The sequence below is a fragment of the Myotis lucifugus genome, unplaced genomic scaffold, assembly GCF_000147115.1.
Source record: "Myotis lucifugus unplaced genomic scaffold, Myoluc2.0 scaffold_11, whole genome shotgun sequence".
NCBI classification, from domain to species: domain Eukaryota; kingdom Metazoa; phylum Chordata; class Mammalia; order Chiroptera; family Vespertilionidae; genus Myotis; species Myotis lucifugus.
The window spans coordinates 12,828,038-12,846,990 of record NW_005871059.1 but is presented as its reverse complement, the minus strand read 5'-3'; the positions used below and the strand labels follow the sequence as shown (position 1 = coordinate 12,846,990).

At 35.7% G+C, this 18,953-nt stretch overlaps 1 protein-coding gene across 22 annotated transcripts in view; it reads right to left on the bottom strand.

The window, feature by feature from the left end:
* The window catches only part of AHI1 (Abelson helper integration site 1), a 215,986-nt gene that overhangs the window by 144,206 nt on the left and 52,827 nt on the right, over positions 1-18,953 (bottom strand). For 19 of the 22 annotated variants that reach the window (XR_001347206.2, XM_023750222.1, XM_023750218.1 and 16 more), the window contains 2 exons: positions 9,991-10,187; positions 3,748-3,862 (listed from right to left, as the gene is read on the bottom strand). Coding sequence is in view for 21 of the 22 variants with exons in the window: in XM_023750222.1 (XP_023605990.1) it covers positions 3,748-3,862; positions 9,991-10,187 (312 nt within the window). In the remaining variant the exon portion in view is untranslated. Of the gene's footprint in view, positions 1-3,384; positions 3,439-3,747; positions 3,863-9,990; positions 10,188-18,953 lie in introns of all 22 variants that reach the window. The other 3 variants (XM_023750237.1, XM_023750236.1, XM_023750234.1) reach the window with 2 other exon arrangements.

The following is an 18,953-nucleotide window of genomic DNA, read 5'->3' as shown; positions in this document are numbered from 1 at the left end:
CATGGGGAGAATAAGCTAAGAGACAAGAGTGGAAGCGAGAAAGTGGAGGGAAGAAGAGGAATCAGGAATGGCTCCTCGTTTTCCTAAACAACTGGCTAAATGTGCTCAGAATGGGAAGAGCTGGAGTGTGGCAGGGGAAGTAGAAGTGAAAGGAAGGGTTTTAGGGGCAGGAAATCAAGAGTTCTGTTTGGACATGTAAAGTCTGAGAAACTCTTAGCTGCTCTGTCCCTCTTTATTCAGTGACACTGTGTTTACACTGTGATTTCAGAACTTATCTCACTCTGAAATAATTTGCTGCAATCTCACTTGTCTCCACAGTTACTGTAAGCTTCCTGAGGGCAGACTGTAATAGTTAGTCCACATTCTTAGATGAGGGCTTTAAACAAAGTAGTCACTTAATTTTAGAATGAATAAAGGTAATATTCTAGAAACTCTTACAAATACAAACCAAGGAAGAAAATACTTTATTAGCAGTTTACACTATCTAGAACTCACTCTGAATAAGGTCAATAATAGTTACAACAGACCACAGACCATAAACCCACCTTCCTTCTAGCATATAAACACACACACACACACACACACACACACACACACACACACACACACACACAATCAACCCCTGCTTTTTAAAATTTATCTTTATTGTTGATAGTACATATATCCCCCTTTTTCCTCACATTGACCCTATCCTCCCCACTCCCTTCCCCTCCCCAGGCCTTCACCCCACTATTGTCTGTGTCCATGGGTTATTCACATATGCATATAGATTCCTTGGTTGACCTCCCCACCCCCCTACCCCCACCGATGCCCATTCCCTCTGAAGATCCTCAGTCAGTTGCATGCTTCTATGTCTCTGGATCTAATTTGTTTGTCAGTTTATTTTGTTCATTGGATTCCACATTTAAGTGAAATCATGTGATACTTGTCTTTCTCTGACTGACTCATTTCACTTAGCATATTACTCTCCAGGTCCCTCTCAACCCCTGCTTGTAAGCCTCTAGCAAGATGGATAGTGGGCTAGCTCTATGTAAATAGCTTTTATTTATACTGTACAAAGCCAAACATCTACAGATATCACTTGAATATTTAGATTGATGTTCAAAAATGAAAATCTTACTAAAAACCTATCTATATTCTTTGTTTTTATAATCCTACTAGAGGCCCGGTGCACGAAATTCATGCATGGGTAGGGTCCCTAGGCCTGGCTGGAGATCAGGACTGATCAGGCTCCCTGCCTCCCCACCTCCTCCTTCCCTCAGTGCCCTGCGACTCGCTGGTCACCCACCATGTTCCATGCCGCCTCCTGGTGGTCAGCGCACATTATAGTGAGCGATCGAACTCCCGGTCTCCCAGTCGAACTCCCAAGGGGACACATTGCATATTAACCATATATATATCTAGATATCTATCTATATATCTAGATATATATCTATATGGATATATAAATGTATATATCTATATAGATGTATATCTAGATATATAGATATAGATATATAGATATTTCAGATTCTAATAGATTATTTGTAGAGTTGAGAACACAACTATTTATCCCCTTTTAAAACTGGTTTGACTACTAATTAGAATCACAGAATTTTAAAGAGAGAAACTCACAAAACCCAGAACCCTTATTTACCTGTAGGGATAAGAAAACTTGAGGCCTAAAGAAATTGTTCAACACTCTATAATCATTTAGAAATGAAGTTAGTTGTAGAAATTAGTTCATCTGTTTCCTAGTGCAAGATTTCCCACATGAGAAGATTGGCTTTTTCATGAATAAAATTGATTAATTTGGCAATTTTGCAACAATTTACTTATTCTGCTTTTATAACTTTTCTATGCAGTGATATATCAATAAATTTTATAGGAAGGATATGCCTTAAAATGAGGTCAGGCATATTAACAACTAAAACAAAATGAAGTGAAGTACTGTCATGTATATAACATGGCTTAATGGTAATGCTTCTGAGGTAGAGGACACATGGAGGGACATGCATGACATAAATACCCCAATGCAAAGCCTATTTGGCCAGAAAAAACTGAAGGCAAGCGAAGCCAATCCTATGTACAATGGTGAAGCTCGTAAGGCTTGTCTTTATCATACCCAGCTTTCCTCTTATCCTTTTTCTTTATTCTTTATCTGTCCCACTGGTAATCCCTCTTCCATTTCAAAGGCCTTCCTATCTATCCTCTCTTCCCTTTCCCGTTACAGAAAAGAATTTTATATCTATCATCTACACCTTGTAGGCTGACAAACTTAAGACACTACTTGAATGAATTTTAATACATTAACTCAACCAAACATTTCCGTTCCATGCCTTTAATCCTAAAGTGTGGAATGAAAAATTTGTTCCCAGAAGAATTGTAGATTCAGGAGAAAAATGATAGAGATCAAGTGGTAGAAACAGATTCTCTCCCTCCTAGTCATTAAAATGACATGGTCTGAAAGCAAACCAAGTATCTAGTTAGGGTGCAGAGAAGGAGTCTACAGGGAGAGCACATGGTGTGCCCCCCACTGTACATAAGAAGGACCAGCACTTTGCTCCAAATTCTGGCAGATATCTGGAACATTACAAATTTAAAATTTTAAATTGCTAATTGTTTGGGATAACTTAATCATTATACTGATTTGAAATTAGAACGCAACGTATTTTCAAAGCTAGCTTACATATACTCATCATGTTTACAATTTAAGAATGTTATATTTGTATAGTGCCTTATGCTTACAAAGTGTTTCATATGTGCTATGTAATTTGAACTTCAACAGAATGTAATGTAAATATCATTTCTACTTTCCAAGTGAAGATTCTTAGGTTCACAGGTAATAAGTTATAATAAAAGGCACAGCCAGGAGTGAACATAAGAATTCTTGATCCAAATATTTTCCCACCATAATATGTGGTAACTTATAAAGCATTATTAAAATAACTTGTATATGTAAACTGCAAACACTTTCAAACTAGAAAAGTAATATTGTCCCCAAATTTCTAGTAAATTATATCAATCTTTTCAAGCCAAAGTTTCTTATTATAATCTTTTTGTTGAAGATAATTAGGTTTTCTCAGTTGCCTCAATTTTTAAAACAATTCAGTAATATACAAAATACTGTCAAAAACATATAGCTAGTGAATAGAAACAGGCATCTTTCCATCCCCAAAGTCACATTCTCACATAAATGCTTTATCTTTGATGTCCTTTGAAAACCTTATTCAAATTATTTTAAAACATTAGCCTAAAAATTTGCATTGTATAGTTCATCTTAACTCAGTGATTCATGTAGATTTTTACAACTAGCTTCTTTGCATATCTTATTAATTTGCCAACTTTGAAGAAACATGATATCACTGACAGGTTGGAGCCTGCTTCTGCCCAAACACATTTTACCTTGAATTCCTTGAAGTCAATTATAATTTAAAAAGTCAATTATGGTTCTTTTACCTAAGGGAAACAGAATCAGATTTAATAGTATCCATGTTTAAAACTCATATGTTTTTCTATTTTTAGTTTGTTATCTGTTCTATGGAATAGAGGTTGAGAGTATTTACTATTAAAGTTACCACATTCAAATTTGCTTTAGAAATAACTTCAGTGATTTTTGAAGAAAAAAAAAGATGCTAGAATATAATTCAAGTGTGAAAACAGACCATTACAATGCTATGAGCTATATTTCTAAAATGAAATAAACAACATTCATGAAGAAAATAGCATGTGAACATCTAAAAGGTCAGTCATAAGAAAGGGGCTCACCAGTCTGAGCAAAACCAAACTGACGCAGAGGCTGCGTGTCCAGCAAGTCTGACTCGTTTAACTTCGACTGTTGTAAGGAGGCTGATGTTGAAGTAAACGAGAGATTTTTGTTGACCTGTAATAGGAAAGGCAAATCAGACAAAAGCGTAATTTCCTGGGTTACTGATGCAAAAGCTGTATGAGAAAGATTTGCTTACTAGTACGATGCAAACCATGACATATGGTAGGTGAAAGGGAGTGGTAATGACTTATATGCTTGATTTTCAAAGTTTACAAAACAGAATAGTATTTTTATCAAGGAAGGAAAACAATGGCAATGAAAGTATAACTATATTAAAGTCAACCAACCTTATTAAATAAAACAAGTTAGCTTATCATGGAACTGATATTATTCGTAACGCAAAATGGAGTGGTCTTAACAGTTACACAAAGAAATGCAAAAAAAAAAAAAAAGTGACTCCTTGACAGCTTTCAATTAAGAAAGAGTTAAAAAGTTTCAGACCCACATTTCTCTAGCATTTTGTGAAATAGCAGGTACTTCCTTTTAAAAAGCCTGCACAGAAAACACCTGTAATATTCTTGTTTATATACATCATGGTGACATAGATAACACAGCTGCAACCTAACCTGACAAGTGAAACAATTTCCACTGCATCGAAAAACCTTATTCTTAAGACGCTATTTAAAAACAAGCAATACTTATGAAACAAAAACCATGTTCTATAAAACAAAAAACCTGATTATCTGAGTAAAATGGTCTCACAGAAATGAAATGCATAAAAGTATGATAGTATAACTTCAGCTATCGTAGGAAAATAAGAATAGCTCACAAAAATGTATTAAATGTCTATTAGCAAATTCATCTTATAACTTAGAATTTTGGCAATGACCTAGTTTTGTTCATTATTAATAAATTATTCATTATATCTTTATTATTTTTATCACTTTCAAAATCACAATAAAATGTGATCTAATTTTGAAAAATCTGAAAGTTTGAATTTCTAATTTTACTGACAAAATATAATTTATGAATTAACAAAACGTTAAATGATAGCTTATGGTATATCAATCTTTGTATATGAAAATAGCTGGCTTTTTCTCACTTTTCTTAAAAATGATCAAACCACACAGAAGACTTGCCTGTATAAGCATTTAAAAATCCCCTTTTGATGTTTTGTATTACATAGTAGATTGCGGTTACATGCCCTTTATCTGACTCATTATTTGTAAACACTTCTCTTCTTTCAAAGTGATAGCAAATGGTATTTCTTAGATTAAGATTTTCTCTTGAGGCAAAGAGCTATTTACATAGTTGGCAAAATAGTCAACTAATTAAGACCATATAATAATATAGTCTTAAAGTTTCTAAACTCTTATGATATCATCTCATAAAAGAGAAAAATATTTTTCAAAGTAGTTAGATCAGGTCAAATACCACATCAGTCCTAAAAAATTATCCAGCTTTAAAAATTCTATCAGGCCCCGGGCAGGTGGAGCGTCATTCCATACACCAAAAGGTTTTGGGTTTGATTCCCGGTCACAGCACATACAAGCAGCAACAATGAATGCATAAGTGGAACAACAGATGTTTCTCTCTCTCTCTCTCTCTCTCTCTCTCTCTCTCTCTCTCTCTCCCTCTTTCTCTCTCTCCCCCTCCCCCTTTCTCTCCATCTGTAAAAAAATATGAAAAAAATTTTAAGAATTTGATGAGGAGCCATTGAAAAAAATATTTTTTAATTGATTTCAGAGAGAAAAGAAGAGGAAGAGAGATATATAAACATCAATGATGAGGGAGAATCATGATTGATCAATCAGCTGCCTCGTGCACACCAGCCACTGGGGATCAAGCCTGCAAACTGGGCATGTGCCCTGACCTGACCTGGAATCAAACCGTGACCTCCTGGTTCCTAGGTCGATGCTCAACCACTGAGCCATGACAGCCGGGCAGGAGCCATTATCAAACGCTGATCAAAATTAAAGTTGACTATTTATATTAATATCATACCTAAAATAACAATGAAATCATCTAACATTTTTGAGCTTTGTTTTCCATCTATAAATGGAGATAATAAAAGTAGTATGTGTGCTTTAATGGGAATGTGCTGTGGGAGCAATAAAGATGAACTGGATAGAGAGCTAGTCACATATGCTAACCATAGAGCACTAAGTAACATTAGAGAAGAGATGGATTAGTCCTGGAGGTGTGGCTCAGTTGGTGGGTATCGTCCCATTTACCAACAAGTTGCCACTTCGATTCCCGGTCAGGGCACATGCCAGGATTTCAGCTCGATCCTCGGTGGGTGGTGTGCAGGAGGCGGCCAAGTGATGCTTCTTTCTCTCTCCATTCCTCTCTCTTTAAAAATCAATAAAACACTTTAAAAAAGAAAATAAAAGCAATGGATTAAATAGAGTATGTTAGCAAAGGAAAATTATAAAGTGCTATGCAAGTGCTATATAAATATTAGCTAATAACATCACTAGAAGAGTAATGAGATACCTGCAATGCAGTATGATGATGCAGTAAATTTTTCAGAGAGCTATACTTTTAAATGAAACTACTATACACAAAATGACATATTTATCGCTTAATTCTTTAGTCCACTTCTCTTTTTAGAATCATTTTTCAGTTTTACTTCTGTGTTCTTGAAAATATCTATCCCACATGGCAAACAATGCATTTTGAAATCTGGTACAAAAGAACAGGTGTATTCTGGGGACACACACACACACAGGCTTCAATCTTCCTCTTCAGAAACTTACTCGTGCTAAAATAAAAAGAACACCAGGAAGCCTGGAATAGGATACTTAAATGCTTCCACTCAAAGAGAAAGACTTGTCACACTTTTTAAATAAAATGCTGTTAAAAAACCCAACATATAATCTACAATTATATGTTCTTCCTAAAGCATTTTTTTTTTTTTGCTAATTCTGCTCTTTCCTGCCACATTTCTTTAGAGACTATCAAATGTTCAGGACGAGTGGCAACATCAAGCAGATAATTCACTTTTAAGGTCTGAGATAACTAAATAGTATAGTGATTTGAAATTAGAGCTCATTTTCAAAGTAGCCTACATATATTCACTACTTCATAGAGGAAGAAAAGTAATAATGACCATTATAAAGAGTGAAGCAATCTCTATTTTTGAAATACATGCTGTGGAAAAGAATTGCTTAATAATTTTACAACAACAGAAGGATTGGCTAAGATAGTCTACCCTACACCGATCTACCCTCTTTTCACAACGCACTTTTCTGCTTGCTTCATTCAAAACCACAGTCTGCCAGCGTCAGTTTACGACCTCCATGTTGGGGGAAACTAAAAGCATACAAATTTAATCAAATTCCCAATAGAGAAAGAGGGAAAGAGATCACCTGAACTTCTGCCAAGTTCATTACAAAACTGTTTTGCCTACTCTTTCAGGGCATAAGCACCTTTGCACAAAATATGCAAATACTAATTCTCTAGGAGGGGAATAATTTTCATGTTAAAAAAGTTAAAACATGCTAACAAGTAGTCTCCTTTTTAGTGATTAAATTTAAAAACATTTGGGCGAGATATAACATTCATTTTATATATACTTATGCGGGCCCTCAAAAGGTAATTTTCGCCCCACACTCTGGTCCCGACTCACTGCGGAGATGACAGAGGAGCGAGCACCTCCGGGCACTCACACCTGACTGGGCATGCACCCTGACTGACTCTGTCCGCCCCTTCCCCATCCATCAGCGGGACGCAGACTGGAGTGCTCAATGCGGCTTTCTGGCAAAGCTGTATGGATGGCATGCCTATATTGGCTGGTCTCTCCTTTGACCCTTTTCTGTTAAATAGTAACCAGATTATTATAATGGTATTATTATAATGGTATCAAATCTACTTCCCAAATAGATCCCAAATCTATGACCTGTATCTTCACTTTTACCAATGTTAAAATTAATTAAACAAGGATGCCAGTAGACTGAGTCTGAGAATAAGCAAGTAATCTTTTCTGTCAAAGAATAGTTTAGGCAGCCGCCATTTTGGCCGCATGACTTGCAGCTCCCCTGGGGGCCGCCATCTTGAAATGGCAAAGGCCAACCCCTCCCTTTGAATTAGCCAATCACGAAAGACTGTGAGCCTCAGCTCCAATCAAGAGCGAGGGACTGGTCACATGGGTCAGGACTAAAAAGCGGAGCTGAGCGGTCCACCTGCTCAGCCTGCGCGGCTCCCAGACCATGTGTGCAAGCCCTTGTGCAGGTGCAGAGAAACTTGCCTGGCTGCCTGGCTCCCGGGGGTGCTGTGTGTGCCACCAGGACCCCTGAACTTGGGGGCTCGCCTTCTTTCTTACACTGAGACAACTCTAATGCCTCGACAGTCTCCATAAGAAACCAAAATCTGGTCCTGTAAGTGCCTCAAGGTTACAAAACTGAACCTAAGGACAACCAATCACAAAGAGCTAACTAGTAATTGCTTTGCTTTGCTTACATCTTTACCCAGTTCCTGTAGGTGGGCCGCATTTAACCATCTAACCATTTCCCATTTGCTGCTGCCCAATTCACATAGCCTTTTGCTCAAATAAACTCTTAAAATGTTCAATATGCCTCCGTTTATCTTTTAACACCACCCTAGTCCAGGCTGACCTCCTTTCTTGGACTCTGTAACAGTTTGCTAATTGGTCTCTGCTTAGAAGATTCTTACTCTCCTTTAAAATCCCTGCTCACATTTTCCCCAGCCTAACCCCTCAATGGCTTGTATCTCTAATTAAAACATCCTAACTCCTTAGTGAAGGATAGCATAATATGCCAACCAAAAAGCATTTCCTCCATATTCCAACTAGATCTAAACCCAGGGCCGGAGTGTGATCTGTGCTGTGATATACCTTAAACTCTCTAACTTTCAAAGAAGCAAAGGAGAGAAAAAGGAAGTATAGTCAGAACTAATGGTGTCTCAATGTAATTCCTTGTATGTTTGGTTTAAAACTGGTCAACAACAACAGCAACAAAAGCTGGTCAAGAGGCCTATCAAAGGAGCAGGGAAAGGGATAACATTTATTAAGTGCCAGGCACTGCGCCAAAAGGTAAGAACACAGCAAGGCACAAGCCTGCAGTCCGTCTTTAAGAAGCTCAAGACTAATTCTAACTAAAAGAACTATTAAGGTCAAACATCATAAATATTGTTAAGGACTTAAGCTTCTCGATACATTTTATCACTTATCTTTGAGAAAGATTTTTTAGTCATTTGTCACTAATAGAATACGACACTAATTTTAACCAAGCATCCTCCTCCTCATTTTCATTATCTATGTTCCAGTTTTATAGGCAATACCTGGTTTCTAAAGTACTTCTTTTCTTAGTAGTGAGATAGAACTTTTAAATATGCTTATGACACATTCCTATCTACTTTTTTAGGAAGTACATGTTTCTTTTATACAGTTCTTTGTTGAAGTCTATTTCTCTTTGTTTTTGCATACTAAGGCTATTCCTTTATATACTAGAGGCCGGTGCACGAATTCGTGCATGGGTGGGGTCCCTCATCCTGGCCAGCAATCGGGCCGATAGGGGCAGGCCGACTCGGGGGAGGGGACGCAAGAGGTTGGCCGGCTGCGGGAGCTTGGCTGTGGGAGCTTGGCTGTGGGAGAGCACTGACCACCAGGGGGCAGCTCCTGCATTGAGCGTCTGCTGGTCATTAAGTTGGCCAATCATAACAGTCACTTAAGCTTTTATATATATAGATATATTTTAAATTGACTTTTAGAGAAGGAAGAAGAGGGGTGGGGGGGGAGAGAGAGAGAGAAAGAGAGAGAGAGAGAGAGAGAGAGAGAGAGGGAGAGAGAGAGAAACATCAATGTGAGAAAGAGACCTCAATTGGTTGCCTCCCACATGCCCCCTTACTGGGTACCAAACCTGCAGCCTGGGTACGTGCCCTGACCAGGAATTGAACCAGGGATATTTTGGTGCATGGGATGATGCTTTAACCAACTGAGCAACACCAGCCAGGGCCACACACTGTTATTTTTAAATAAAGAAACACATCCTAGGCTGGTCTTTACAGAGATATCAAGTCAGGAAAACATGATAGATTATCCTAAGTTCAGTCTGTTTACTGAAGTTAGTGATTTTATAACAAGTACTAGAAAGGAACTATTAAAAAAGCCTAGTTTTAAGTAAACTAACTTCATTCAATTAATATTATTGGCATGACAATGCAAAATAGGATAGAAATGGTTTTAAAAATTCCAACTTCTCAACTGCATAAAATAAACATACTGTGACAGAATTGAGTCTTTGTATCACTTGCTGCATCTTCATTGAAGAATCTTTAGTGTGGACATAGTCATCAATCTGAAAAGAGCCTTGTTGAGGCATGTTAGAACAGATGCATAAGGCATCTTGACTTTGGTGTATTCCGGGGAATGGAGATGTTCCATTGTAGCGGTTTAACGTATCAGCCTCCTGCTGGGCAACTAGAAAAATGAATCCATATTAGTTCAAATTATAATAGCAAGAGTGTAATGAAATAATTAAGCCACCTAATTGTAGCATTAAATAAATAAGAAATTGCACAATACATTTCAAATACTGGGTAATAAGATAACGTGACTGGCAAAATGTAAAATTATTAAATATTATAAAACCATAAAGAAGAAATTTCACAGATTATTTCAAGCCAGGCAGTATTATAATTGAGCCCTGAAAGCCATGCACTATCTTGGTCTGGTAAATATAACAATTGCATGGAAGCCTAATTTGAAATATGTATAGAAAGAAATGATACACAAAATCAAAGGCATTCTAGCTGGTTTGGCTCAGTGGATAGAGTGTCAGCCTGTGGACTGAAGGGTCGTGAGTTTGATTCTGGTCAAGGGCACATACCTCGGCTGCAGGCTTGATCCCTGGCCCCAGAGCACACTGGAAGGCAACCAACGGATGTGTCTCTCTCACATCGATATTTCTCTCTTTCTGTCTCACCCCTCCCTTCCAATGTCTCAAAAAATCAATAGAAAAAATATCCTTGCATGAGGATTAACAAGCACAACAAAATGGCATACTATAACAGAATTAAATAAAATGTAAAAAATACTTCACAAATCTATCTCCCTAAAGCAAAATGGTGAAAACCGTTTCTCTATCCCTCCTACTTCTAATACGTATATACATTTTATGTAAGATAACATGGTGTAAATATAAGTTAACATTTTAACAATTTAAATGAAAATACTTTTCATATTTCTACAACAATGTAATTACCATTTTTATTTATTTATTTTATTGACTTTTTTAAGAGAGAGAAGGGTGGGAGGAGAGAGAGAGAGAGAAACATTGATTTGTTGTTCCACTTATTTATGCATTTACTGGTTAAGTCTTGTATATGTGCCTTGTCCAGGTATAGAACCCACAACCTTGTCATACTAGCACAATACCCTAACCAACTGAACTACCCAGCCAGAGCCTATAATTATCATTTTAAAAAGCTTTACAATATCACATCTAATGAAGCAGCATAATTTATTTGTGCATTTTTCTATTATTAAATATTTACAATATTTTCTGTTTTCCCTCATTACAGATCATGTGTGAACAATTACTTTCATAATTTAATTTGTTTCTTAAATAATTATTTCTTTGGATTTAATTCACTAGAGCAGAATGGCTGACTCAAAGGATGTAAGTTTTTGATGATGATGATGAAAACAACACCATCTATGTCGCACTTTATGGTTTTTAGGATGCTTCAACATATATTATCTATCATTTAAAATAAGTTCATTTGAAAAAATTTAAATGTCTGTCTATATATACAAAGGAGAAAAAATATAAAGTAACCATTTAAAAACCAATTTCCTTAATGAAAGGCATTTCTAAGCGTGACTTGAAAATAAAGCAAAGATTCATAATATGGAATTAACAGAAAAGCCTTCAGAGACTCTGTAGACTCTTGAAGTTACATACAGAAACATGAATGTGTATATGTAAATGTTTCTGGAAATCAGATCCATAACTTTTATCAGATTAGCTATCAAAGGACTGCATGAGTCAGAAAACACTAAGAATCACCAACATAAAATATAGACAAGTTTTCCTATCTGAACATTTAAAGAGTCTTCATTAAAATAAAATAAAAAACTGCAGTAATAAAAATTAAAAAGCAAATGACAGGTAATTGAGTTTTTTCACCCCTGGCTAAAATAGAACAAAAGGGACCAGATATGCCCTCCCGCTTGGAACTACCACGAAATGGGCAACACCCAGAGGGAACAAAGCTATCTTTCCTTACAGATATGATTGTCTATGCAGAGATAAGACTATGCTGAGGCAAGTGAAAAATGTAAGAAAGAAAACTGAAGGAGGTATTCATTCTCAGGCCTTGGCCCCACATTTGTGTAAAAAATCTGAATGGAATCTTAAAAATAAGTCTCTGGAATAATTGACTTTAGCAAAATTTCAATACACATGATAAACATACAAAAATTAATTGTATTTCTATATACAAGAAGCAAAGAAACAAAGAAATTTTTTAAAAATGCCATTTATGGCATAAAAATATGACATACTTTGGGAAATATCTGATGAAACATGTGAAGGGTATGCACACTGAAAACTACATAATGCTACTGTGAAAAACGGAAGAACCTAAATATAAAGAGATATATTGTGGTCATGGTTGGAACAGTCAATATTGTTAAGATGTTAATTCTCCCCTAAGGATCCATATATTCAATGTAATACCACTCAAAATTCCAGCAGGTTATTTTTTGAGGAACTGTCAAATTCTAAAAATCCAACGAAAAACCTAGAATAGCCAAAACAACTTTGAAAAAGATCAAAGGGAACGTACACAACCTGACTTCAAGTCTTATTGTAAAGCTATAGTAATCAAGACATTTTGTATTCATTTAATGAAAGGAAATTCAGCCACTAAAATTATGTATCCTATATAATAAAAGGCTAATATGCAAATTAACCGAATGGTAGAACAACCAGTTTATGACTCACATTGACTTCCAGGGGGCAGACCCTCAACACAGGAGCTTCCCCCTGGTGGTCAATGTGCTCCCACAGGGGGAGCACCACTCAACCAGAAGCCGGGCTCACAGCTGGTGAGCACAGTGGCAGTGGATGGAGCCTCTCTTGCCTCCAAGGCAGCACTAGGGACCCCGAGGGGGGGGCAGGCCAGGCTGAGGGACCTCCCTCCCCAGTGCACGAATGCCATTCACCAGGCCTCTAGTAGAAATATAATTATCATGATAGGAAAATTGCTCATAATGTATTATTCATTGGAAGAAAAACAGTTTATAATACCAATATAATATACAACAAAAATATAATATACAAAAGGGTGATTTTTAATTAATTTTTAATTATCAACACTGGTTTTACCAACCATGAATTTGAGATACATATAAAAATTTTCAGGATTTGTATTTTTATATTCATGTACCACTTCATTCACACACTCTAAATGAAGACTAGCTTAATAATTAGTGTTTTCTCCATATTGACCTTGATGATGGTATTAGAGAACATTACTGAGGGAGAAGACCTGCTTATAATCACCTTTTCAATGACACACATTACTTAATACCAATTACTGTTCTTAGATGGAAGTGTAGCTCTTTCTACACTTAGACTTTTGTGGGTCTGACTACTATTTTCCAGTACACATTTTGGACTTCTTTTCAGCACACTCAGAAAATTATTTTTGCCCTAGCTGGTTTGGCTCAGTGGATAGAGTGTCAGCCTGTGGACTGAAGGGTCCCAAGTTCAATTCTAGCCAAGGGCACATGCCCGGGTAGTGGGCTCGATCCCCAGTATGGGGCGTGCAGGAGGCAGCCTATCAATGATTTTCTCTCATTACTGATGTTTTTATCTCTCCTTCTCCCTTCCTCTATGAAATCAATAATGAAATATATTTTAAAAAAAGAAAATTAATTTTATTCTCAAATATTCAAAGATAGTTTAAAGAACAAGAGAAACTTTAAGATATAAAAGTGACCTATGGTTTAGAATTTGGAAGGCTTAACATTAGTAGATGGGTCGGAGATGAATGAATCAACACATGAAAATCATGTTCCATGATCTTTCTTTGCTATATAAAATTATCCTTTTAACATTTCATTGATTTCTGCTGCTATGAATGGAAAGTAAAGCTGTGTTTAACTATTTAGTGGCATTTTTTCACTCCCTATGTTTTTGTATTTGCCAGATATATATTAGCCATGATTTCAATTTAAGCTCTGAGTGAGAAAGCATGCACAGAAGCATATATACTGAGGTAAGCAATGTTATACAGGATAGCAAGTTTTGGGTATTTATTTTATTCTTTTTGCCAAACTGTATTTTCTAAGTATTATGCTATGCTAAGCATGATTTATTTATTTTTTAAGATTTTTTAACTAGTAAAAAAATAACAAAAGGCTTTGCCTAAATATTTATGTTCCTTAATTTTTCCCAGCATTAAGATGGTTTTCAGAAAGGATTAACATGGTCTAAGTGGATGCAGATGCATAATAAACCCCAAATTATGAATATTCGTTTCCATTGTCTAAAGGGAATTTTCTATACAAAAGACATCTGACTGGATTTAAAGGAGTCAAATTAACACCCTACTCTGTCTTCAGCACCTCTTATTCTGTGACTGTGACGAGAGAGATAAAAATATCTGCAGAAATATTCACAAAGACATAGTTTCTCAGATACTAGAAACAAAAAGAAGCTGCTTGCTTCTGTTCTTTCATTCTTCCCCTCCCCGACATTACACAAATTATTCACCTATTTGTATAAGATCATACAGATTGTAAAAATAGCTTATGATAGATGACTTTGGAAATTCCTTCAAGCTCTATGCATCTAACATTTCAAAGGTTTCTAAAAACACCTTTACATACGCCATGACTGGAGTATAATGTTGCCACTAAATAACTGTATTTCTTCACTATTTTCTTTTCTTTGTGCTAACTTAACTTTGTACATTTAAAACTTAGCCCTAATCTAACCTGATGTTTAAAACTCACAATTTTAACAGTCTCACCCCCTCTTGTGAGAAGTGTACGAGAGCAGGCTCTGAGAATGCAAGGATACCAACCCCCACTTGGGGTCTGACTCTTTGGAGGTCAATACACAGAGGTGGCAACTACATTTGCTTAAAGAAATGTTTTATCAATCAAAATACTTCTACAATTATCTCCATCAGCTATAGTTTGGGATTCTAAATTTTACACAATTAAAAAAATTCTTAAAATGTCTTCAGAATTGACAATCCTTTGATTTATGTAAGTTCAATGCTTTAAAATATCTACTGGACTTTAAATAATTATAAACAATAACATGGTTTTCTCGGGAGACTTTTATCTTTATAAGAGGAAGAATGGAGGAAATAAGATATTTTAATCCAGTGCCCTTTGCATTTGGATTGAATCCAAGGTTTGTTATTATTAATATCTATGTGTACTTATGTTATTAACTTTAAAATAAAGTACAACTAAAAAGCAGCATATTCTTTCACTTATACTACATTAACAGTAAGATTTCCACTTAGTTCAGCATTTAATTCCTTTGTTCAAGACCTGTTATTATATACTAGAGGCCCAGTGCACGAATTTGTGCATGGGTGGGGTCCAGCCGGCCATCCCTACCAGGGGTGGGACCGGCCAGGGGCAGGGGCTGAGGGCAGTTGGCCAGCCGCCCCACCCCTAATCGGCCCAACCCACCCCAATTGGGGGCAGGGCCGGCTGGCCAACTTTCCTCGTCCCCTCTCCATGGCCAGCCCAATCGGCCCCACCCATGCACGAATTCATGCACCGGGCCTCTAGTAAGAAATAAAATTCTCTTGTTTATAAGCTGTCTGAATGAACTAAAACAAGAATGATCAAGGGCTTACAATGTTTCATATTGTATTTTACTGAGCCTGACTTGTTCCTGCTTCAGCTAATTTTAAAATACTATGTGGATGAATCCAAGAAGTTCTATTGAGTAGCACTTTAATTCTAGTAGCCTGGGTAATTTCAGGGCCTGTTAGTAGTATTGTATTTCCCTGACACATTTTATATATCAAGTAGAAATAATGATGTGACTAAAAAAAACTGTTCAAAAAATTATTAAAAGAGTGTAACAGATTCATGTCTCCTAGCCAACCAAATGGGAGAGCAACTACCATCATTTGTTAAATCCATTAGTAAAACACCAACATATAGTAATTATTACTAAATTCCCTGAAGTACAAGCTATTGTTCTTTTGTTGGTTTCCTTTTCCATTATCAACTCATTAACACACATCATGCTATTCCACTGAAAATGTGTAATGCATCTATTGCTACAGAAAATAGCTAGAATTTCTCAACTGCAGCCTCATTCATGAATTCTAACTTTGTACTTTCATTTTATCCTTTGTACTTTCATTTTATCCTTTGACAAAATACTGAGATCAAATAGAACAGGTATTATTTAAATTCAACAGGTGAAAAAACAGATGCAGAAACGCTAAATCAGTTGGCCAGGATCAAACAAAATGTGATGATGGCATTTTGTCTAAAATCCCAATACTCTAACTCCTACTCAGGCCTTTCCCACCACACTGCTATTTATTTTTACACCACAGAATTCTTCTTTCTTTGTGCACATTAAAAAGCACAAATGTAAGCATAAAAAAATGCCTGAGTAAAGAATTTAGGACTATGGTTTATGCTCAAAGCCATTAAATAGACTAAGTTTTCCATGTCTTCAATCCTTAAATGACATAAGCTTTCAAATCAAAGTATCCATTAGTGAAGACTAAAATAGATGATTCAGATATGATCAAGAAATAGGTAGTACGGCATGTCTTAAAATATGGCATTTTATTTTTTAATTTATCCTACTAGGCTAATAATAGATATTTAAAACTCTAACCTACAATCAATTACTTTTATTACCGCATGATCTTATACAAGTATGACGATTATAATATGAGTTTGTTTTCTAATCATTCATCATTAGAACATCAAGAATATCATTGTTATACATAAAACTATGGATATAAAATTTATTTCAACTAGACATTATCTATTGCAAAAATGTTGTCATAGTAACTATACATTAAAATTTAATGCTACAAAATAAAAAAAGTTTGTATTTTGGACTACACTGAGAATGGCTTAATGCATTACAATTACCCCGCAAATTTGTAAAGGAGTAAACCATTAACAATAATACTAGAGTAGCAAAGTTCCTTTTAATCTTAAGGGGTTCTCCTAAATATTAAAAAGAAAAACAAACAACACATTTCACCAGAGGAATATTTGGCTGCATTCTTAAATTACTTCAGGATACAGGAAATGCAAAGATTACAGGAGTAGCTGTGACAGACAGCTTAATGGTTAAGAGCATGGTCTCTAGAGTTGAAGAGCATAGAATCAAATGGTAGCTTGAACAAGCACCAACTGTGTGGCCTGAGGCAAATTATTTCATTCTCCCTGTTCCTCAGTTTCATCATCTGCAAAATGAGGACAGTTAGTAGTATCTACCTCATGGGATTTGGGGAGTTCTGCATGAGATAATATATGTAAAATGCTTGTAGCTACTACTACCACTATTATTATTAGCCCCAAATCTATTAACTACACATGCCTTTCATTCTATATTTTTATACAATTTAAGGAAAAAATTCTATTTTACAGAATGTGTAATTCTTATTTTATACATTTATTTCACATCAGTAATATACCCGGTACTGTGTTACACATAGGGCATTATAAACACCATGGACTTTTGGTGAAAGAGTAAGTTAATATAATAATATTTTTAATAGGCACTTGAAGGTATACATTGCTCTAAACTCTAGTAAAGCATGTCACAATGTGAAAAATAAAGCTATCGACAATGACAATATAGGTGGTCATTAATGAATATGAATTCTATAACGAAAATAATTTTAGTGTCAATGGAAGAGACTGCTTTTCAGTTTAACTGAAGTTTTCCCAGAGGTTTAATCAACTACTTAGGAAACACAAAGGATTGGAATAGAGCATGAAAACCTGAGTGTGATTCATGGGTTTCATAGCCCTGTTCAACATGGCATATTATAGGTGCTCAATAAAGATTTGTCTTGTCTAAGACTAGGACTGAAAAGCATTCCAGACTTAATGCTGACTCAGGAGATATTGCCACCTAGTGAAATATAAGGCTCATTACCTGAAATTATCAAGTAATGCTGAGAACTTCCCTAATTTGATCCTACTTAAAATACATACATGTACATTCATCACAAGTCAGTATTCAGACTAGGTACTGTACTGGTAATAAAAAGACGAATAAGCCACTATATCTGCTTCCTACAAACTATAGATGATACAAAGAAATCACATACTCCACAGAGAGGTATAAAGTAAATGGTACTGTATGGAAAAAAGGTTTGCTTAATAGATAATCAAAAGCTAACATTTCAGAAAATCTGCTCAAAAAGGCAGTGCAGTGTAGCAAATAAGATCATGGTCTCCAAATACAGACTGTATGGATCCAAGTCCTGGCTCCTATAAAGTGGGGTAATTATAGAACCTAGCTCATAAGATTATTGTGACAAATTAAATATGTGTAAAGTGCTTAAAACAGGACCAGAAATACAGAAAGTGCTTTGTAAGTATTAGCTATGATTATGATTAAATGTAGAGCAGGATCCTAGAGACTGAGGTAGATAAATATTGATTAATAACAGAACATTATTGCTAAAGTCTAGCCTTGTAAATGTAATTCAGTAGAAGCCGTTTCTGTGACTAGTACTCTGTTATTATGGGAATCCTTAAAGTACATTATTTGTGGTACTCTGTGACTAAATTTTGTATTACTAGATGATTAACCCTTTCAACATCAGGCAAATAAAACTGCCTTCTGAAAGTAAAAATCATATCTCTTACCAAAAAAAGCAAAAAGTCAGTAGAATGAACGACCCAAAAGACCACAACTGAACATATGCTTAAGGGAAAGATGCTTGCTGACTCTTCACAGGTTTTGCTAGAACTGAAAGATGGATGATACATTTTGCTACCATTGTGGTCTCATTCGCAGCTTATTTAACTTGTAAAAAAAATAATCTTGCTCCATTTTCCTTGAAAATTACCTGAACATATCAGCAGCTCTGATAAATACTATTTAAAAGTCATGTAACTGTTCTATATTTTTCAAATTTTGTAACATTAATACATTTATGTAAAGCTACATGTAAATTTTATTTTCAGACCAGAAAATCTGAGCTAGATAAA